The following is a 20,107-nucleotide window of genomic DNA, read 5'->3' as shown; positions in this document are numbered from 1 at the left end:
ACTCTTGGGCTATAATTGCTTCACTCAGAATTGTAGCGAGTCAAGTTCACCCTCCCATGCAGACTTGAAACTTACTGGACTTCGGATCCCTGTTCACCCTTTTCCTCTTATCAGAGCTCTGCGAGTGCTCACTTAATTGTCCTCTCTGCTTTCTTAGAAAAGGTTATCCAGCTGCATTCACTTCTGACCTCTGTCTCCATTTGGCTAAGGTGGCACCTCCTGCCCCCTCCCCTTCTGACTTCAGCAGAGATTTTGTTTTTCTAGGTTTAAAGATGTAATTGACAGGTAACCCTGTGTTAAATTTAAGGAGTCCAAGGTGTTGATTTGACAGACTTACATTACTTACATTACTGCCATAACAGTAGCACTTCCATCCTGTCACCTAATTGCAGTTCTTTCTTGTGGCGAAGACAGTTTAAGAGCTCTCTTAGCAACTTTCAAGGATGTAATGTGGTATTCTTATTATATTATTAGCCATCATCGCCAGACTGTCCATTAGACTCCCAGAATTTGTTAATCTTATAAATGGATGTACGCTTTGACCCCAGCCCTCCCCAGCCCCTAGTAACCACCACTCTCCTTTCTTTTTCTCTGAGTTTGGCTTTTTTAGATGCCATATAAAAGTGAGGTCATACAGTATTTCCCGCTCCCTCAGCAGAGTTTTGTTGTTGTTTTTTTAAAGTCACTTGTGAGCGTGAGCAACTGACTGCCTTCTTACCTCAGACAGCGGCTTCCTTTCCTTGATGATTCTTGTGGTAACTCTTGCCTGTCTTAGATTTGCCCTAAGAAATCCACCTATTTGGGGGCACCTGGGTGGCTTAGTGGGTTAATAAGCCTCTGCCTTCAGCTCAGGTCATGATCTCAGGGTCCTGGGATCAAGCTCCGCATCGGAGCGCTGAGCCTGCTTCCCTCTCTCTCTGCCTGCCTCTCTGCCTACTTGTGATCTCTGTCAAATAAATAAATAAAATCTTAAAAAAAAAAAAAGGAAGAAAGAAAAAGAAATCCACCTCTTTTGTATCTCCCCTCTCCTGGTCTCTCCTACCTCTTTCCACCATGTAGGTAATGGCCTACTTTAGTCAGCTGGAACTCACAGCAGTTCTTCATTTCTCATTCGCCACCTCCAGAGCTCCTTCAGCGGGCTGCCTTTCACTGGAACATTCTCTTAGGCCACTCTCTCAAGCCCATCTTGTTCAACAATAGTCTCTCATCCAGCAGTTTGCCAGACCGCAAGCTCTCCTAACTAGTTTATATTTGACTGACAGCAGTTCAAACCCTTCTCCCATGGAAAGCTCTGGCAAGAAGTTTACTGCTGAACATGCAGAGAGAGGGCACCTGATCTCTATAGCGTCTAAAAGTATCTGAGACGGGCAAGGCAGGGACAGCTATGGGATTGTGCAGTAGGCAGCCAACCAGCCCCGTTTACCCAGGACAGACAGAGCTCCAGAAATACAGGGTTTTTAGTCTCAAACCAGGACAAAATTTTAAATCTACTTTAAAGTGATTCTTTCCATGCAGGATTTGATTTTGGGGTGAGGGATTCTAAGGGTCTTGGCATATAAATTGTGGATGCTTTCTGTTGAAGCATGGACGTTTCTTTCAAGAGGATTCAGTAAAGAACAATAAAGTTAGCTGTCTGGGCAAAGTTTTACTAATGGAGATGATAAACCAGTAACTTTATATTAACAAGACAGTAAGTTGAGGTGGAAACAAGATAGTTTCTTTCTTTCTTTTTTTTTTTTTGAGAGAGCAAGTGCTTGAGTGGAGGGGTGGGGAGTGGCACAGAGGCAGAGGGAGAGAGAGAGAATCTTAAGCTCAGGTCTGAGGTCTGAGCCTGACACAGGCCGTCTCACACAACCCTGAGATCATGACCTGAGCTGAAATCCAGAGTCCAGTGCTTCACCAACAGAGCCAGCCCTGGGCCCCAGTAGTTTCTGATACTATCCTCTGATACTATCCTCTCTTTCCCAAGATCTGTTTCATACTCCACGTCCTTAGTCAGATACCACACCTAGTGTTGTTTTCTTTTTTTTCTTTTTTTTTAATTCTGTATGAACATTGCAGCACCTCCAACCCCAAGTCTCTGATGTCTGTTCCAGCTTTCATTCTACTCAGGAGAATAACAGTAATAAAACTATTGTTCATAGAGCCCTCACTGTGTGCTAGGCTACATGTCAAACTCTTTATAGACATTATTTAATTTCCACAAGAGTTCTATGAAAGATGTGGTATTATCCCTGTTTTATAGATGAGGGAACTATGGCTCAGAGAGGTCAACTTGCCCAAGGTTATGTAGCCAGAAAGAAGTGGTAGAGTCAACATTTGACCTCAGTTCCCTCTGGCCATTCAGCAATTAAAAGGAGCTAACTACTGCTGTGTATTACAACGTGTATGAACTTCACAGACACCGTGCTAAGTGGAAGAAGCCACATAAAGAAAACTACGTGTTTGCAATTTCAGTTATATGAAATGTCCAGTGAGGGCAAATTTTGGCTAAGATCAAGTGTAGAAAGCAGATCCGTGGTTCCTAGGCATGGGGGAGGGTGGGAATTACCTGCACATGGGCAAATGGGGTTTTGTCATTGATAGAAATGTTCTAAAACTGGGTTGTGATGATGGTTGCACAGTTCTATAAGTTTACGAAAAATTACCTAATTGTATACCAGCAGTACATGAATTTTATGAAAATTCTCTGTCAGTAAAATCATTTTTAAAAGTCCAGGGCTAGGGGCGCCTGAGTGGCTCAGTGGATTAAAGCCTCTGTCTTCAGCTAGGTCATGATCCCAGAGTCCTGCATCAGGCTCTCTGCTCAGCGCAGAGCCTGCCTCCTCCTCTCTCTCTCTGCCTCTCTGCCTACTTGCAATCTCTGTCAAATAAATAAATAAATAATCTTTAAAAAAAAAAAAAAAGTCCAGGGCTGCTTCCTAATCCTTCTAGTTGTGACTGTGAGTGAGTAGATGCAGGTTCCTTTAGCCTTAGGGACCATCTCTAAGGGAAGAGGATACAGGTCTTGCTGGGTTCTTCTGTCCTGTTCACAGAAGCATAGAGAGTGCCTTTAAACTCTTTCAACCAATCAACATGTGCTGAATACATTCAGTTTTACCAATGAGACCCTCTTTCTACCTGTCGTGAACTTCACTGATGCTAACTATGCATTTTGATTGACCTGTCGATAATCCTAAGTATGTAAGTTGCAGACTTACGTGGTATCACACCGCATGTACTTAAGTCTTCAGTTACTGGTATAGCTCAAGGGAACTCCTAAGACTCACCATAGCCACTACTTCTGAAACATCAACTGGCAGAAGCAGCTCATGGCCCTCACTGCCTTGTTATCACCCATCGTTTAGCCTGCACAGTGTCCGCTCCAGGGCCAGGATATGTGCTATTGGTAATAATAAAGATATCTGTTCTCAATACACCATTGGAGATTTTCTTTTCTATTTAAATATAAAAAGCTGGGGATGGCAGGTGGACAGGCTATGAGACTACAATCAAGAGAAAGGTCTCCCATACATGAAAATGGACTGGAACTAAGTCAGGGATGGGGAGGGTGAACAGCCAGTGTGTCCCTGGGAGGAGTTTGCTCCTGATGGGACTGATTCCCAGAAGAAACAGTCCCTGGGGCATTGCGCAAATGTGTATTTTTCTCATGAACATTTGTTAAGTCTAATTCATAATGTTTTTAACTTTGGTAAGAACATAAATGGATATATTATATGAATGTGTTTCCTGTAACTCTTACAGAGAGATTCGGAATACCAGAAGCTTAACTTCCATAGACCCTGATGCCTTAAAAGAGCTCCCCCTCTTGAAGTTCCTGTAAGTATTAATGCCTACCCCATTCTACTTTTTTTTTTCCTTAAAGAGAATTATAATGTTGTTGTCTGCCACAAGTCTCCCTAGGATGATGTGGGCCAGGGTCATTTTAGGAGTATATGGCCTGAGACAAATCACACCCTGTGACTTACTCCCCACTCTTTCCCATCAGACAAGGAGTCAGGTGAAATGATCCACATTTTAAAAACCTATTTAAAAGTCAGCATATAATGCTGGGACCAAAGACTTGATCCAAGAGACATGAGGGAGAAAATACCATGATATATACATAGCCTTTACATGGAGTATAACAGAACAAAACAAAACAAAAAAACTCTAAGAGTCCATTGGTCAATTTTATGAGAAATGGGTATCACAACAATATCAATATGAAAGGACCTGTCACACAGAAAATTAAAAAGCCACAAAGGGCAAAATCCAAACTCTTGAAGGTTGGGGTAACAAAAAATGGAAGAGACAACACTATTGCTTTGTTTTGGCAACACCTTGTGAGCTAATTATAAACTCCCTGAGAGCAGGAACCACAGCACTTTACTCTCTTTTGCCTCTGTACTGGCTGGCACAGAGTAGGTGCTCAATAATAATGTGCTCAATTGATGTGTATGTCTGGCCTCAGGTCCTCTAGGCATCAGCTGGAAGAAACTGTCCCTTCTTCCCTTCTTTCTGATTCACAGGCATTGTGAAAGATTAGAACACAAAAGCATTATGAGAGGAAACAATTAAAATCAACCTTAATCCTAAGACTCAGAAATAACCATTATTAACATGTTAGTTTGTTTCCATCTAGGGCTTTTAAATAATAGTGTACATCCATATATACTTTATGAATTAAGACTTTAAGAATGAATAGAAGTTATCCAGGAAAAGAAGAGGGAGGGGCAGAAGAAAAATACAGATGGATGGACCAGCATGATAAAGACACAAAGGTGTGGAACCATATGGCTCATTTGGGGCCCTAAAAATAGCTCAGGATGAAGAAGTGGGAGTGCGAGATGGCAGGGAGAGTAAAGAGGATAGTGTTGGGAAATGTGGCTGAAAAGGCATCCGGGGAATAACAAAAACTTATGGGACAAGGCAGTCATTCCTGTGTGGACTTCAAGTTTCAATCAATCAATAGTTCTTTGATATGATGATCCCTTAGTATGTGTGTGCCTCTGGGAGGGAATTTATAAGGTAATAAAACACTGTTCTTACCTTCAAGAAGCTTACAGTCTAGTTGGGAAGATACTGTATAAAATTGAAAAGTTCCGGGGCACCTGGGTGCCTCAGGGGGTTAAGCCTCTGACTTCGGCTCGGGTCATGATCCCAGGGTCCTGGGATCGAGCCCCGCATCGGGCTCTCTGCTCAGCGGGGAGCCTGCCTCCCCCTCTCTCTCTTCCTGCCTCTCTGCCTACTTGTGATCTCTGTCAAATAAATAAATAAATAAAATCTTTAAAAAAAAAAAATTGAAAAGTTCCTCTCCTACTGGAGAATAATGGTAAGTGATAAATAAGAGGTAACATACATTATGGGGGGGGGTATAGTTAATTAGAGGACACATCAGAAAGGTGCATTTGTTTGGGCCTTTGAAGAAAAGAGAGGTCCTGTCCTAATCTGGCACTTCCAGCCCCGCTATATGGAATACGGTCCCCACTTAACTCCAGGGCCTCCCCCTGCCACACACACTTCCACATGTACCTCTCTTGCAATTATGCAATTGACTAGTTTGTTCACTGTTTGTTTCCTGTTCTTCACATATTCTTTATGGAATATTCCTTCTCTCCTTTGCTATCTGGAATATCCCATTTGTTCTTTGTGACACCTCTGGCTCCTGTGTTCTCTTCAAATCTTACGCCTCCCCCTCTAAAAGCAGTCAGGTCAGAATTTGCCTAAGAAGGTATTTCAATGAACCAGTTTTCTCTGCTGGAAGACTTTCTTTAAAGCTTTACTGGTACTATCTAACTTGTACCCCGTTCCTCTCTGTGCCATTCCTCTCAAAAAAAAAACCCAAAACAAAACAAAAAACCCTCCATTCCACTATCTATGTTCTGGTAGCTACAACAAATGTTAAATTAACCAGGAACCTGAAAGTGGATGTATTTGTGCTGTCGATGTATATCTTTTAGTCTTGACATTTTGCCCTGATGACACAAACTCTGGAAAGTGAAGACAATTGTCTTTGATTGATTTTGTCCCTTTTCTGGACATACTTTCTAAATGGCACTGCTGCCATCCTACGCCCAGGTGACTGCCAGGGGAAAATAATTCTTGGCAAAACAATGAACACAATATAATGAGAAGGTTGAAAGAAGAAGCCTGGTTTGGAGTTGGGTATTATGTATTACATTGTCTTTCTGTCCCACCTTCCCTCTATTCCACTGCCCCCCCATAATGCCCTCCAATTAAAACAGGGAAATACCACACACACGCATGCACACATGGAAAGAGACCTGAGTTCCTATTTATAAGAAGCCTACTTGGTTGAAACAGTCTTCATATTCTTATAAACAGAAAAAAATGTATTGACACTGGTGGATTGAATTAGATTCTTATACCTTGAAGGAGCAACATCTCCTCCAAGGGTTAGAACTTAGCCAGGTCACTCAGATATTTAATGAAGGAGTTAGGATTTGACTCGAGTCTGACTTCAGAACCCATGCTTTCAACGAGTACATTAATCTACTTCCTATGTGTTGGTTTTCTTACCTTATTTCTGTTCCCTCTTCTTCCTTTTCATGCACTGTAGTGGCATTTTCAACACTGGACTTGGAGTATTCCCTGACCTGACCAAAGTTTATTCCACTGATGTATTCTTTATACTGTAAGTATGCACACATGCAATGTTTACCCGTATTTTGTCACTGTCAAGAAGTAGGGTGCAATCATAGGGGTTGGTTGAAACCTAGTGAAGCAATTGTCTCAAGGGGAAGCAGTGATCGGCTGTGACAAATGTGCTGGCGGATGAAGTTAGGCAGAAACTGAGAAACAACCACTGGGTTTAGTATTAGGGGACTTTGGTGATTCCGACGAGTGCAGTTCCAATGGAGCTCTAGGGTGAACTCCGGTTGGAGTTGGCTCAAGAAAGAATCAGAAGGAAAGACTTAGAGAAAGTGACTATTACAAACTCTTTTGAGAACTCTTACTGTTAAAAAGGAGCGGAAACATATCTCAGTAGTTGGAGCACACTGGGACAGGAGAAAAGGTCTATTTTTGTTGTTTCTTGTTGTTTGATGGGACCAATTATGGCATGCTTGTTTGCTGATGAGAGTGATCAAATAGAAGGAAAATTTGACGATAATGATGATACTTTATCTTCCATATAATTTTAATAGCTTTTCAGACACATATATTCGTATATTTGCTACTCTTGACCTCCTTATAATGTGTAAATGGAAGCTATAATTTTTTTCCACTCTATAAATGAAGAAACGGAGAAACAGAAAACCTAAGTGATTTTGTCTGAGCCGAGTCCCAAGGAGCAGAAACCAGTGGTGTTCAAACTACTTCCTGTGGCTTCTGACTGGTGGCCATGTGCCCTTCTCCAAAACCTGTGACACAGTCACATGTCTTACCTCGTTGTATAGAAGTAAACAGACTTATGTAGCGTTAGAGGGTGAGTCTCCACCACAGTCAGCAAAAGGTGGAGTGGTCGGAACTCTCAGGATTTTGCCAGAAAAAAAAAAAAAAATGACCACGCTTTTTTGCTGCTGAAGAGCACAGTTCAAAAATAGGCAGTCTTCTAGCAGCTAGACTGGCACAGAAAGTTCTTCAGGAGCATCCGCCGGGCAGTAGTTTGCAAGTATAGGACACTTCAGTAATACTCATAAAAAAAAAATCCACTGATCTCATTGTACCAGCCCTTTTTAGAGGTTCTAGACACTTAGAAAACTCTAGTTGCTATGGGTCAAGTATTTGTCACAGATTTACCGAAGTCTCTAAGGCGCCTGCTCCCCTTATAAATGAGGATTTAGTCAGGGCTTCAGCCCACCCCCAAAGCTCACTTGCTTATGCACGTCTGGAAGGCTGTAAGTGTGCGTCCCGCTCTCCACGCCTCACTGAACCTCTGAGCCACCCGCAGCTAAGAGGAGTCAACGAAACCTAAAAATAAACAGGATTAAACTAAATTGCTTCAGGTTATTTATTTGAGTGGATAGGGTGGAGCAAAAGCCCAGTCCCTGGAGGAAAGCTTTTTTTTTTTTTTCACCAAGTGTCTTTTTGTCCCTCTTTTGCAGTGAAATCACAGACAACCCTTACATGACTTCCATCCCTGCCAATGCTTTCCAGGGGCTCTGCAATGAAACCCTGACACTGTGAGTATTGCCACATCCAATCCTGCCAACAACCAAAATGTTATTTGGACCATTGCCATATTTTCACTCCAAGAAACATACTATAGGACGTGCTCTATGATCTCCTAAATGTTTCAGAGTTAAATAAGAGGATTGCCTTATGGTATGTTAGTCCAATCGATGACAAAATGGTTTAAGTAACAAGACAAGTATTCCCTTATAGAAATGGTCAGCACACTTGATCTAGAGATGACCATTGGGTCTTACAGAACACATAATCTTTGCGGCAACGGCTTATCTCTGCCATTATAAGCAAAAGGCAGCCATATACAATACGTAAATTAGTAAGCCTGTCTTTCAAATCAAATTTAATTTACAAAAACAAGTAGTAGACCAGAATTGACCTGAAGGCCTTGTAATATTATTGTATTCTAATATCCCCATTATATACAGGAAGAACCTGGGGTTAGAGTGGTGACTTTTCCAAGATCACTGAGTTAGAAAAAGGTGCAACTAAGAGCTTCTCATGCTCTTTGCACTCACACTCAACTCATTATCACAACTGTTAAGAAGGTCCAACAAAACCCTATTGAATAGAAAACAGTGTTGTTATACATCATTATTTTTCAGAGTTCGGATGGGTTCTGCTCTTTAGATGTTCAAAAGGAGAGGTTTATTAGAGAAATTCATAAAGTATTCTAAAAAAGAAATCTAGTAGAGGTATAAATGATAAGTTAATTCTCCAAATTTGTAGAGAACTCCCCTCTCTCATCAAATTAGCCACGAACTAGAGTTGTCCAAAGGATCTCTTCTCTATAGCTTCAGTACCACTGCCCAAGCTCAGGCCTCCTGGCTTTTTTGCCTGGATTGTCATCCAGTTCTCTTTCTCTGGTCACACTACAGTCCAGGTAGTTTTTGTGAGATACAAACTTGATTGGATTATTCCCCAGTAAAATTGATGCAAGCATCCCCACAACTCTTACAAGAAGCTGCTTCCAAGGCATTCTAAGTCTATCCATTTAAGCCCTATGAAACTGCCTCAGCCTCTGAGTCTCTAGCCACAGTGAAGCATTTCATCCTCCTTGAAACATGGTGATAGGTCTTTGGACAAGACGAGAGACCCTTCTTGGCCATCATTTCATTTGACAACACAGCAAAAATCTGGAGCCTTAGCCTGCTCAGTCCCAAGCCTCCAGGCCTTTTGCCTCCTCTATGAAGGTTTCCGTTGCACAACTGAACCACTCATTGCATCTAAACTCATTTCTCAGTTTCTCTACCTTCACCGTTTGGCCTTTTTTTCTAAGGACCCCATGCCTCCGGCAGCCTTCTCAAGTGAAAGCAGCTCCTTGTCCCAAGGAGCACGGGCACAGTAGGCATTTAATAAACATCTGAATGAGGGAACTCTGTGCTTCCTGAAATCAAGAGTGGGGACGGCATGGGTTGCCCATTATCTTTTTGGGTAATCATTTTTACATTCCTGCAAAAGTCCTTGCTTCTTCGAAGCTCATGCTCAAAATACCGCATGAGAGGGTGTGTGTCCAGAGGTGAATTTATGTGCATATTCCTGGCAGGATAGAGTTTCAATCGAAGTTTGCAGTCCTTTCTTTTTTTTTCCTTCTTTTTCACTATTTTTTTCTTCCTTCATTATTTTCCCTTTCTAAGGCCTATTTGTCTATTAAGAGTTTCATTTAATCTCTGAAACGTAATCCTAACAGAATATTTTCATTGTCTAGGACTCTTAACAAAGTTTCAGAAAATAGAAATCCCAAATGTATAATTCTGACATCTACATAAAAGAACTCTAATTCAGGGGCTGGGTGGCTGGGTGGCTGGGTGGCTCCATGGGTTAATGCCTCTGCCTTCAGCTCAGGTCATGATCTCAGGGTCCTGGGATCGAGCCCCACATTAGGCTCTCTGTTCAGCAGGAAGCCTGCTTCCTTCTCTCTCTCTCTCTCTCTCTCTCTCACTCTCTGCCTGCCTCTCTGCCTACTTGTGATCTCTGTCAAATAGATAAATAAAATCTTTAAAAAAAGAAAGAAAGAAACTGAAGTTAGGGGCACCTGAGTGGCTCAGTCAATTAAGCATCTGCCTTTGGCTCAGGTTGGGATCTCAAGGTCCTGGGATTGAGCCCGATGTTGGGCTTTCAGCTCAGCAGGAAGCCTGCTCCTCTTTCTCCCTCTGTCTGCCACTCTGCCTCCTTGTGCTCTCTCTGTCAAATAAATAAATAAACCATTTGAAAGAAAGAAAAAAAAAAACCTGAAGTTATCCTTCATTATTGACATTGGGTTAAGTATTAAGTATTACCCCAAACTCTTCTTTTTTGAGTATAGGTAGTAGAATATTTTTTTTTAATTCTTAATGGTGGCAAATCTTTGCTTCTTAAAATGAATTGCTTCTGAGAAATAGTTTGAAGTTACTAGGAGCTGTCTGGTAAAAGAGGATTCAAAGTTGGAAATATTCTATGTTCCAAGCAAGACATACTGTGAAGTTTTCTTGTGGGACCTGAGAACCTTCATGCACATTTCTGACACTGCAGAAATGAAACCCAACCATCACCTCTTATGAGCCACTGATTTCTCCTCTCTCTTTTGATTGTAGGAAATTATACAACAATGGATTTACTTCAATCCAAGGACATGCTTTCAATGGGACAAAGCTGGATGCTGTGTAAGTCGAGGGTAGCCATGGACACCACTATCTTCCTCCATAATCCCAACCCCATCCAGTGGGGGAACATCCAATGGGTCAGAATTCTGTTAGAGATAGGTTCTACCAGAGCATTCCTCAACCCCAGAATGAGTATGACCAAAATTTGGGAATGATGTTAAGGAACTTGGCAAGAGACAGCTTTAGCAAATACTTACAGTGACTCCCATTCTAAATCACAAACCTTTTATCCTTGATAAAATGGAGAACCATGGTATCACCTTCAATTTCCTTGTAGGAGTCTGTTGTGTGTGTGTGTAAATGTTAATGAAGTACACTGTATATGTACATGAAGTAAAGCGTGTCTTTAAGTCTGAAGCTGTTCAGAAAGTAAGGTTTTTATTTTTATTTTTTTCTGATATGTTTTCAGAAAGATTTACTCTATATTTGATTCACTCGCTTTTGCCTACCCACCCCCAAATAAATAAAGCCTAGAATAGGATATTGGCAAAAAGATAGTCACTTACATGAGGTTCTGCCTTTGTTGTATTTTCCTGCCAGATCTTTGTGGCCACCAGTATCTACAACAGGGCATACTTTGGGTCTAAGAGCTTGTGGACTGGTTCAGCCATACTAATTTGTGTTTTAACCTAATATCTAGTAAGTGAAAAAATACATTTAGTAGAGTATGTTTCCCACACTGTGGTGGACTAGTTAATTTGTAGGACCTTCCTACAAAACAACTATGACATCCATTTTTTAAAAATTACATTTGTATCATAGCTCCAAGAGAGAGAAATAAACTAACAAACCAGGAGCTGAAACCAAAGTGGTGGGTGCTTCCAGAAGGCTGATTTGCTAGGGGCAGGTGCCAACATCAGTGATGCCAGGAGACAAGGCTTTAGTGCAGTCTGAAGAAATGGAAGTGATACAAACCTGAGACTCCTAGGTTAAGCCAGGCAACCTGGATGAGAGCTGGAGTAGGACCACCCTAGTAGTACATTCTGATTCCTGGCAGAAATAAATGCATACCTCTGCAGAGAGAAAAATACCAATGCAGGCCCCCACCTTTTTTAAAGATCTTGATCAATCAAATATGCACTCACTTTCAAAAACCACACATAGGAGAAGAAAAACCCACCATGGTTAAGAGTCAGCTAGAAGAACACACAACACATTTTTGTGTTTGTCTTGTAACACATCACTGAGTATTTTCTCTAACAATTATATTTTTTCCAATTCCAGAGTTTCTCTTTGCTTTTTCAAAAAAGTTGCATGCTCATTTTTGACAGTCTTATTGCTTACTCCCTTTTGTGATTCCATCTTTTTTTTCCCCTGTAAACTTTCCACACATGGTTATTTTATATTCCAGAAGTGGTCATTACAAAATCTGAGGGCCTATGGTTCTAGATCTGTTGTACAGTGCTTCTCAAACTTTATTGAACATATAAGCCACCTGGTATCCTATTAAAGTACAGAATCTGGTTAAGTAGATCTGAAGTGGCCCCAGGATTCTGCATTTCTAACAGGCTCCCAGATGATGATAATGCTACTGACCATTGGACCACACTTAAGCCGGGTGAGCTGAATGACCTGCACATCCATATGCAGGGGCCTTGAAAGCAAACAAACATAACACATGTAGATGACATGGTCTTATTCTGATTCAGGAGTTAAGTGGTGAGTTCTGGTATGATTCCATTTTTAAAGAATAAATGCAAATAAGTTTTGAAATCATACCTTGGCATGGCTTTCTGAGTTCTGTTTGAAGGGGAGTCTCACTCTTTGCCAAGCTTTTGGATTTCCTCATAGTCTTTATCAAATAGAGATCAGAGTACCTTTCTCTGAATTGTCACATTCTGGTTATTAGTCATTTTTTTAAAATGCACAATTATGGGGAAATCTGAAAATTCTCAATAGAGTGATGACATGAATCCTTACACATCAATTTTGTTTACAGTAGGAAAGGCCTTACTTCCATATTAACTTTATCATACAAACCTCACATAATCCTTTGTCCGTTTTTCAACATTTTTTTGAACACTACAATGAGCCAGGTACTGTGCTATTCACCGGTGATACAAAGACGAACAGGAGAAGTGTGCTCCCTGCCTTCCCTGAGCTTGCATCCTAGTGGTGTCAACTTGAGGGCAGCAATATTAAGGGTCAAGGTTCATTAGGGAGAAATTAACCAAATCCAAAATATGCAATCTTCAACGACGGAGATCAGAGCTGGTAATAAGGCTCCTGAATTCAGCTGTGTCCAGCTGACTCTTTTCTGAACCAAAACTCCCTTTCCAGAATGCTGGATGAGATAAAGAACCAGAAACTGACCTTAGATATATGGTCATTTATTAGTGAAAATTTTATTTTTCACAAGCAAAAGATGTTAAAGCCCATCATGAGGAGGTAGGCTTTAAATGATTTGCTTCTTTATCCTGCTATACATTGTCGTTGGAAGGTTTCACCCTCAATCACTCTCAGTTGTCATTTTTTAAGGACAGCAATAAGGGGTATATAATTCAGCCTTTGAGATCTACACAGAATAGTTCTCAATATTATCTGAAAATTGAAATCACCTGGAGAGATTTGAAAGCACTGATGTCTAGGTTTACCACCAGATATTCTGGTGTTAATGGTTTGGTTGTAGGCAGGGCACAGGGATTAAAAAATCTCCATAGGTGCAGCCAACATAAAGCAAAAATCAAACCAGGAACTGCACTATTAGGTATTTATCTAAAGAACACAAACATAGTGTTTCAAAGGGGCACTTGCGCGCAATGTTTATAGCAGCGATGTCTACCATAGCCAAAATAGGAAAGAGTTCAGATGTTCATCAGCAGATGAATGGATAAAGAAGATGTGTGTGTCTGTGTGTGTGTGTGTGTGTGTGAGAGAGAGAGAGAGAGAGAGAGAGAGAGATGGAATATTACTCAGCCATCAAAGAGAATGAAATCTCACCATTTGGAACAACATGGATGGATGAAGCAAGAGGGTATTACGCTGAGTGAAATAGTGAAATAAGTCAGTCAGAGAAAGACAAACACTATATGATTTCACTCATATGTGAAATTTAAGAAACAAAACAGATGACCATAGGGAAAGGGAAACTAAACTAAATTAAGATAAAAATTGAGAGGGAGGCAAACCATCAGAGATGCTGAACTCTAGGAAACAAACTGAGAGTTGCCGGAGGGGAGGTGGGTGGGAGAAAGGGATAACTGGGTGATGGGCATTAAGGAGGGCACTTGATGTAATGAGCCCGGGGTGTGATATGCAACTGATGAATCACTATATTCTACCTCTGAAACTAATAAAAACAAAACGCAAACAAAATAAAAAGTCAAGAACCACTGCTGTGGAGTATGTTATCCGTCGTCTTGTCCAATAGTCACATTTTGCATATAAAGGGAATGAAGCCCAGAGTAAACACATGGGCTTTTTTTTTTTTTTTTTTAAACCATGGCTTTTTAAATTTGATAGAACTAGCTTGTGGCCAGGCCAAACCCAGGACCTAGATGCCCTGTTTCGAGACTCTTTACTGTGCCCTCCTGGGATTCTTCATTGCTGACTTAGCAGCCACCACCAAGATTTGAACATCCAAGTCCTCTGGCTACTGCTGCTTATTACTTAAACCAGGAGAATGGGATAAGAACACTTCAATGCTTATGTGAGAAGATTCTCTCTACCTTCCGACCGTCTTTCTCCTCTGACCATATCATGGGCTCTGTGAGAGGTTTGACAGATGACAGAGAATTATTCTTTTGGAGCAATGGATTTTAATTCATTGTTTCCCTGAATTACAGCCTTTCGTAGTCCCTGTAATGATCCCTTGGAACATAGAAAAGAAATTAATGTGCCATGTTCACTATACTTTCTTGGCATTTTTATGCAAAATATTAATGTTTTTGGAAGGATTTAACAGATGTGGGAAAGATTTAAGTGAGAATCATTTGTTTCTTGACTTTTAGAAGTCTAGATCAGAGATCAGCAAGCATTTTTGGAAAGGGCCAGATGAACATTTTGGGTTTTGTGGGCCATATCACCTCAGTTGCAGCTACTCAGCTCTGCCATTATAATGTGGCAGCAGCCACAGACAATGTGTAAACAAATAAGCATGACTATGTCCAATAAAACTTTATTTACAAAAACAGGTGGCAGGCAAGATTTGACCAGATGGTCATAGTTCATGGACCTCTTTTCTTGAAGGGGTATTCAGTGAGGAGGACCACTGTGTGATGAAATATGTAGTCTATTTCTCCCAATTCCTAGTAGAGTTCAAAGGCAATTATGGGATAAAGATAAATGCCCGGAAAAATATTTTAGGGTTTGAAATTTCAGATCCAATCATAATAGAAAACAAGAACTTTTTTTTCCAATTAGTATTTTGAATCCAAACTTGAAACTCTGTCCTATAATAATGTTCTATCATTCTACCCTAAGTTTTTAAAGCCTAGTTGATGGAAACTTATTTTTTCTTAGAGTTAAGCACTTCAGGAAAAAGTATTGTGTAAATCCAAGGTAAAAACAAATGATGATGGTGCTAGGAGGTTTGAGACTACAGGAATATCAAGGCTGAGTAGCAGGTGCAGAAAACAGAGGTCAAGTTTCAAAAGTGATAACGAAATAATATTTACTTTGTGATTTTAACATAGGGCTGATGCCTGTGGTCTCAATGCTAATTGTGATCTTAAACTAATGTGAACACATCAATATCCTATAATGATTCTATTTGCACACAAAAATTACACATAAAATGTTAACAACTTGATAAATTCTCCAGAATTATGTCCAAATATCTGTAGGTTCTAATTTAAACATTGTGTCATCCTCCAAAACAGCAACGATTCCCCATCATCCATCTCCTGTCAATTTACTGAAATTAGCAGATTTAACCTCATTTAGACATTATTTTAATGTAACTGAAGCCAAGTTGGACAAATTCCAGATGAGAACAAGCACTGATGCCTCAGCAGCAGTTGGGTAATTAAAGTTTGTGAACATTATGGCAGATGTGTAAACACACATGGTCCTGTGATTTCATATGGAACCAAGCACACTGTCATCACTCAGATGTGAAATTAATAATAATACAAGCATCTCTTGCTCGGCAGAAGTTGAACAGCTCCCAGTCATAAGCAAAGTCACACATTCATTCCTTGGAACCTCTTTCCCATCCTCTCTTTCCACACAATCTGGCATGGGGATGTGTTGCTTATCTCAGAATGTCTGATTGCCTGTATTGTATTTTCTATTGTCAAACACTAGTAACTAGCTACCATCTGACAGTAAACATTTGGGCAGGGAAAAAAAAAATACCATTTTGATCTCCTAAGAACATACCAAAACCCTAATTATTATGAGCAGAGAAGTCAACACAATTCGTGTGCTAATTACCATCACTACATTAGCTGATTAGAAGCAAAACACTACAGCTTGGAGCACTGGGACAAGATGACGATAGAGAAGATTATGGGATGAAGCAGGCTATTACTTCTCATGGAGTCTTTAAACAGTTTGTCGAATATGCTCCAACACTGGCTTTTACCTCTGTTGAAACCTTGAGCATTTTCTCATCTGTTACTGTTTACAGACAGGTCTCCTGATTTATGCTACCAAAAGGATTTCCATGGAACAATGAGGGCTAGGCAGGGGCTCTCTTTAACCCCTCCAAATAACCAATGCTATGAGGGGGAAACCTGTTTCCTTACAGAAGTGTTCCCATGAGTCTCACAATGTAAACAGGTGCTAGCCCAGGTTTACCCTAATGGGCCTATGGAAATGCAAGCTGAAATTCCTCCTTGGAGCTGAAATTTATCCCAAAACTCCCCAGAGAGCACAGCTCAGCAGCAACCACAATTTTCCTTGCCATAGTGTCATATTCCTCCCTCTGACAAAGCTCACTTCCTCACCTAAATATAATAGAGAAGGTGCCTCTAGCTAGGAGTTAGTTACCCAGCAGCTGGACTTCCATTTATTCATCCAGCAAGTTTTAATGAATGACTGCTATATACCAAGAATGAGTCCAATGAAGAAAGATGTGAGCTACAATATTGTCTCTCTCATACTAAGCTCATCAACTGGATATTCTTCCCCAACTCAGTTCTGACCATCTTCATTTTCCTGACCACATTGTTCTTTCTTCACTGTGAGATATATAGCATGAACATTACAAAGCCACTGAACACACATATACCAGTGTCTATATTATTTTTAAAGGAAATCTAGTTCTTTTCTCATAAGCCCTTCACTGTGTGTGTATTTAGAAATCCTGGCTTTCTTGAAGTTTTTCCTTTCAACTCTGACTCCAAAGCTTTATACTGCATATTAAGTTCATTTATGTCTACCATGTCCTTGCAAAAATATAGTTTAAATGATCACATACCCCACCCCTATAAAATAATGATTGTCTGGAGTAGCTTACCCATAGATCCTACCAAGATCTGTGATTGATTTACCCAAGTTGGTTTACAGAATGTGGATTCTAGAGGAATCAGCCTAAATCATGGAGAAGAAATCAGTAGACCGACATTTCCAGGTAACATTATATGATAAATGGGGATGATGGAAGCACTTTATTCTTGGGTGTTAAGGGTTTTGTAAATATATGGCCCCATCCCATCCTCTTAGCTTCAAATGGAAAGCAGAATCAGCAATCTGAACCCAAGGTAAAAAGCTTCATGGAATTATCACATTATCTGTAATAATAAGCAAGTCCTCCAAACTGCTACACATGGAGTGACAGTCTCATTTTTGAGCACCTAATTATCTCTAAGAGATAAAGTACCCAACAACCCTGCTGGTTTTAGAGAACAGAGCCTCCCCCAAGATCCGGTTCATCTCCGTTCAAGCTGGCTGCACCCTCTCTCCATCCTCTTTTTTCCCCCTGGACTCTGGCTGGCTTTCTCAGTTTGAAATCTTCTGCAGTGTTTCTGGTAAACTGCAATGCTTATCAACCATTCTCCCAATCCTTGGGGGCGTATTGAATAACAGATGAAAACACTACAGACTTGGACAAGCAATTATTTAGTTTTACAATAATTTCTAATGATTAGAGCAAGCCGATTTTTACTTGCAGCAGTCTGAGATGAAGAGGGAAAACTGAGATGAGCTCACCCATCCCCACTTGATTTTCAGCTGTCTGGGAACAGAATGTGATCTGCAAGCTGCATGGTCCAAAGAACACAAGAAGAGATGCAAGCCAGTGCCGCACATATGCTCAGCTTATTGTCTTTTTACAAAATCCTGCTGTTCAAGATCTTCTTTCCTATTGTTTCTCCAAGGTGGTTCATGCCCGCTCTAGCTGTCACTGACCAAAGGAATTCCATGGACACTGTGTGTTGAGGGACAGTCAAACAATGACCAAAGAAGCCTGTGACCAACAGCCTTACATGATAGTCATTCAATCTGAAGGCATGGATGAGCTCCTGTAGCATCTTAGTTGGGTCTTGGTATATATATATGGGATTAAGGGAACCCCTCCATTTCAGACTTATCAATGTCCTAGAGGTTTAATGTCCCACTCTTGCCTGAAAAAGCCATGTCTGGGCCATACCATGTGACATCTGTAATCAGCTGCCTTGTCACAGCCATCAAGAGACTCAATGGTCCACCATATTGTATGTTGAGCCTTCTCTTCATTCATTCTCTATTCCCTTTTCCTTAGAGCAATCTCATGTGACACCCACCTCACTATTTTGGAAGAGAGGTAGGAGAATTTTTTTTTATTTACTCATTTACATATTCATTCTCTGTAATCTTATCTGTGTAACCTGCACACCCCTCCCACCTCCCAAATAGGATTGTCAGAGAAAATATAGGCCATCCCATCACATTTGAATTGTTCATATAAACAACAAATAACTCTTTAGTATAAGAATGTTTCAAAAATTACATGGGGAATACTAATGCTAAAAATTATTCATTTTGGGGCATCTGGGTGGCTCAGTCATTTAAGCGTCTGCCTTCAGCTCAGGTTATGATCCCAGGATCCTGGGATTGAGTCCCACATCGGGCTCCCAGCTTGTCAGAAAGACTGCTTCTCCCTCTTCCTCTGCCTGCTGCTCTGCCTACTTGTACTCTCTATCTATCAAATAAATAAATAAAATCTTTAAAAAATTATTCATTGTTTTTCTGGGCATCTTGTATTTTTACTTTCTAAATCTGGCAACCCTACCCCCCAAGAAAAGATCTGAGTCCCTGACAATCTTCATTACAGATACTGAATTTTACAAATTCAAGGTCTGTAGCAACCCTGCATAAAGCAGCTCTCTGGGAGCCATTTTCCCAACAACATTTGCTCACTTCTTGTCCGTGTGTCATACTTTGGTAATTCTCACAACATTGCAAACTCTTTCATTATTATTACTTTTAAATTCCTGCAATCTCATGATAAAACTTAAACAGATGAGGAGTGGCTTCTTATGGGTGAAAAGTGGTTTCTTGAGATGGACTCTATACCTGGAGAAGATGCTCTGAAGATTGTTAAAATGAGAACAAAGGATTTAGAATATGACATAAATTTAGTTGATAAACCAAAGGGAGGGTTTGAGAGGACCGGCCCCAACTTTGAAAGCTCTGTGGGTGAAATGCTATTAAACAGCATCACATGCTACAGAGAAATTGTTCTGAAGAGTCAATCAATACAGTAAACTTCACTGCTGTCTTATTTTAAGAAATTGCCACATCCACCCTGACCTTCAGCAGCCACCACCCTGATCAGTCAGCAGCTGTCAACACTAAGGCAAGATCCTCCCCCAGCAAAAAGATTATGACTCGCTGTAAACTCAGATGATGGTTAGCATTTTTTAGCAATAAAGCGTTCTTAAATTAAGGTACGAACATTGGTTTTTTAGACATGAAGCTATTGTACGCTTAAAAGACTGAAATATAGTGTAACATAACTTTTATATGCACTGGGAAACCAAAAAATTTATCTGACTCGCCTAATTGTGGTGGTCGAGAACCAAATCTACAGTATCTCTGAGGTATGCCTGCAAATAGGGAACTAGACAACTTTTATAAAATCTAGATATGCAAGCTATATCCTAAACATGCTCACTTCCAAAGACATGTTGCCATAATTAATATGTATAAACCTTGCACAACTAAAACCTAGAATGTTTTGAGTGCTTAAGCTAGAAGAAGGTAAGGTGTTTTCTAGATTCTTAGAAACCAGTTAATAGGGGCACCTGGGGTTTCAGTTTGTTAAGCATCTGACTCCTAATTTCAGCTCAGTTCCTGATCTCATGGTCATGGGATCGAGACACGCATCAGGCTTTGTGTTTGGTGGGGAGTCTGCTTGAGAGTCTCTCTCCTCTCCCTCCCACTCTGTCCCTCCTTGCCCTCTCTCTCTC

General features: G+C 40.6%; 1 protein-coding gene across 4 annotated transcripts in view; it reads left to right on the top strand.

Annotated features, from left to right (window-relative positions):
• The window catches only part of TSHR (thyroid stimulating hormone receptor), a 163,310-nt gene that overhangs the window by 116,348 nt on the left and 26,855 nt on the right, over positions 1–20,107 (top strand). For all 4 annotated transcript variants that reach the window (XM_032344785.1, XM_032344787.1, XM_032344786.1 and 1 more), the window contains 4 exons: positions 3,745–3,819; positions 6,563–6,637; positions 8,049–8,126; positions 10,704–10,772. In XM_032344785.1, the coding sequence (XP_032200676.1) occupies positions 3,745–3,819; positions 6,563–6,637; positions 8,049–8,126; positions 10,704–10,772 (297 nt within the window). The remainder of the gene's footprint in view (positions 1–3,744; positions 3,820–6,562; positions 6,638–8,048; positions 8,127–10,703; positions 10,773–20,107) is intronic.

The sequence above is a fragment of the Mustela erminea genome, chromosome 5 (genome assembly GCF_009829155.1).
Source record: "Mustela erminea isolate mMusErm1 chromosome 5, mMusErm1.Pri, whole genome shotgun sequence".
NCBI classification, from domain to species: Eukaryota; Metazoa; Chordata; class Mammalia; order Carnivora; family Mustelidae; genus Mustela; species Mustela erminea.
This window is presented reverse-complemented; position numbering and strand designations above follow the sequence as displayed.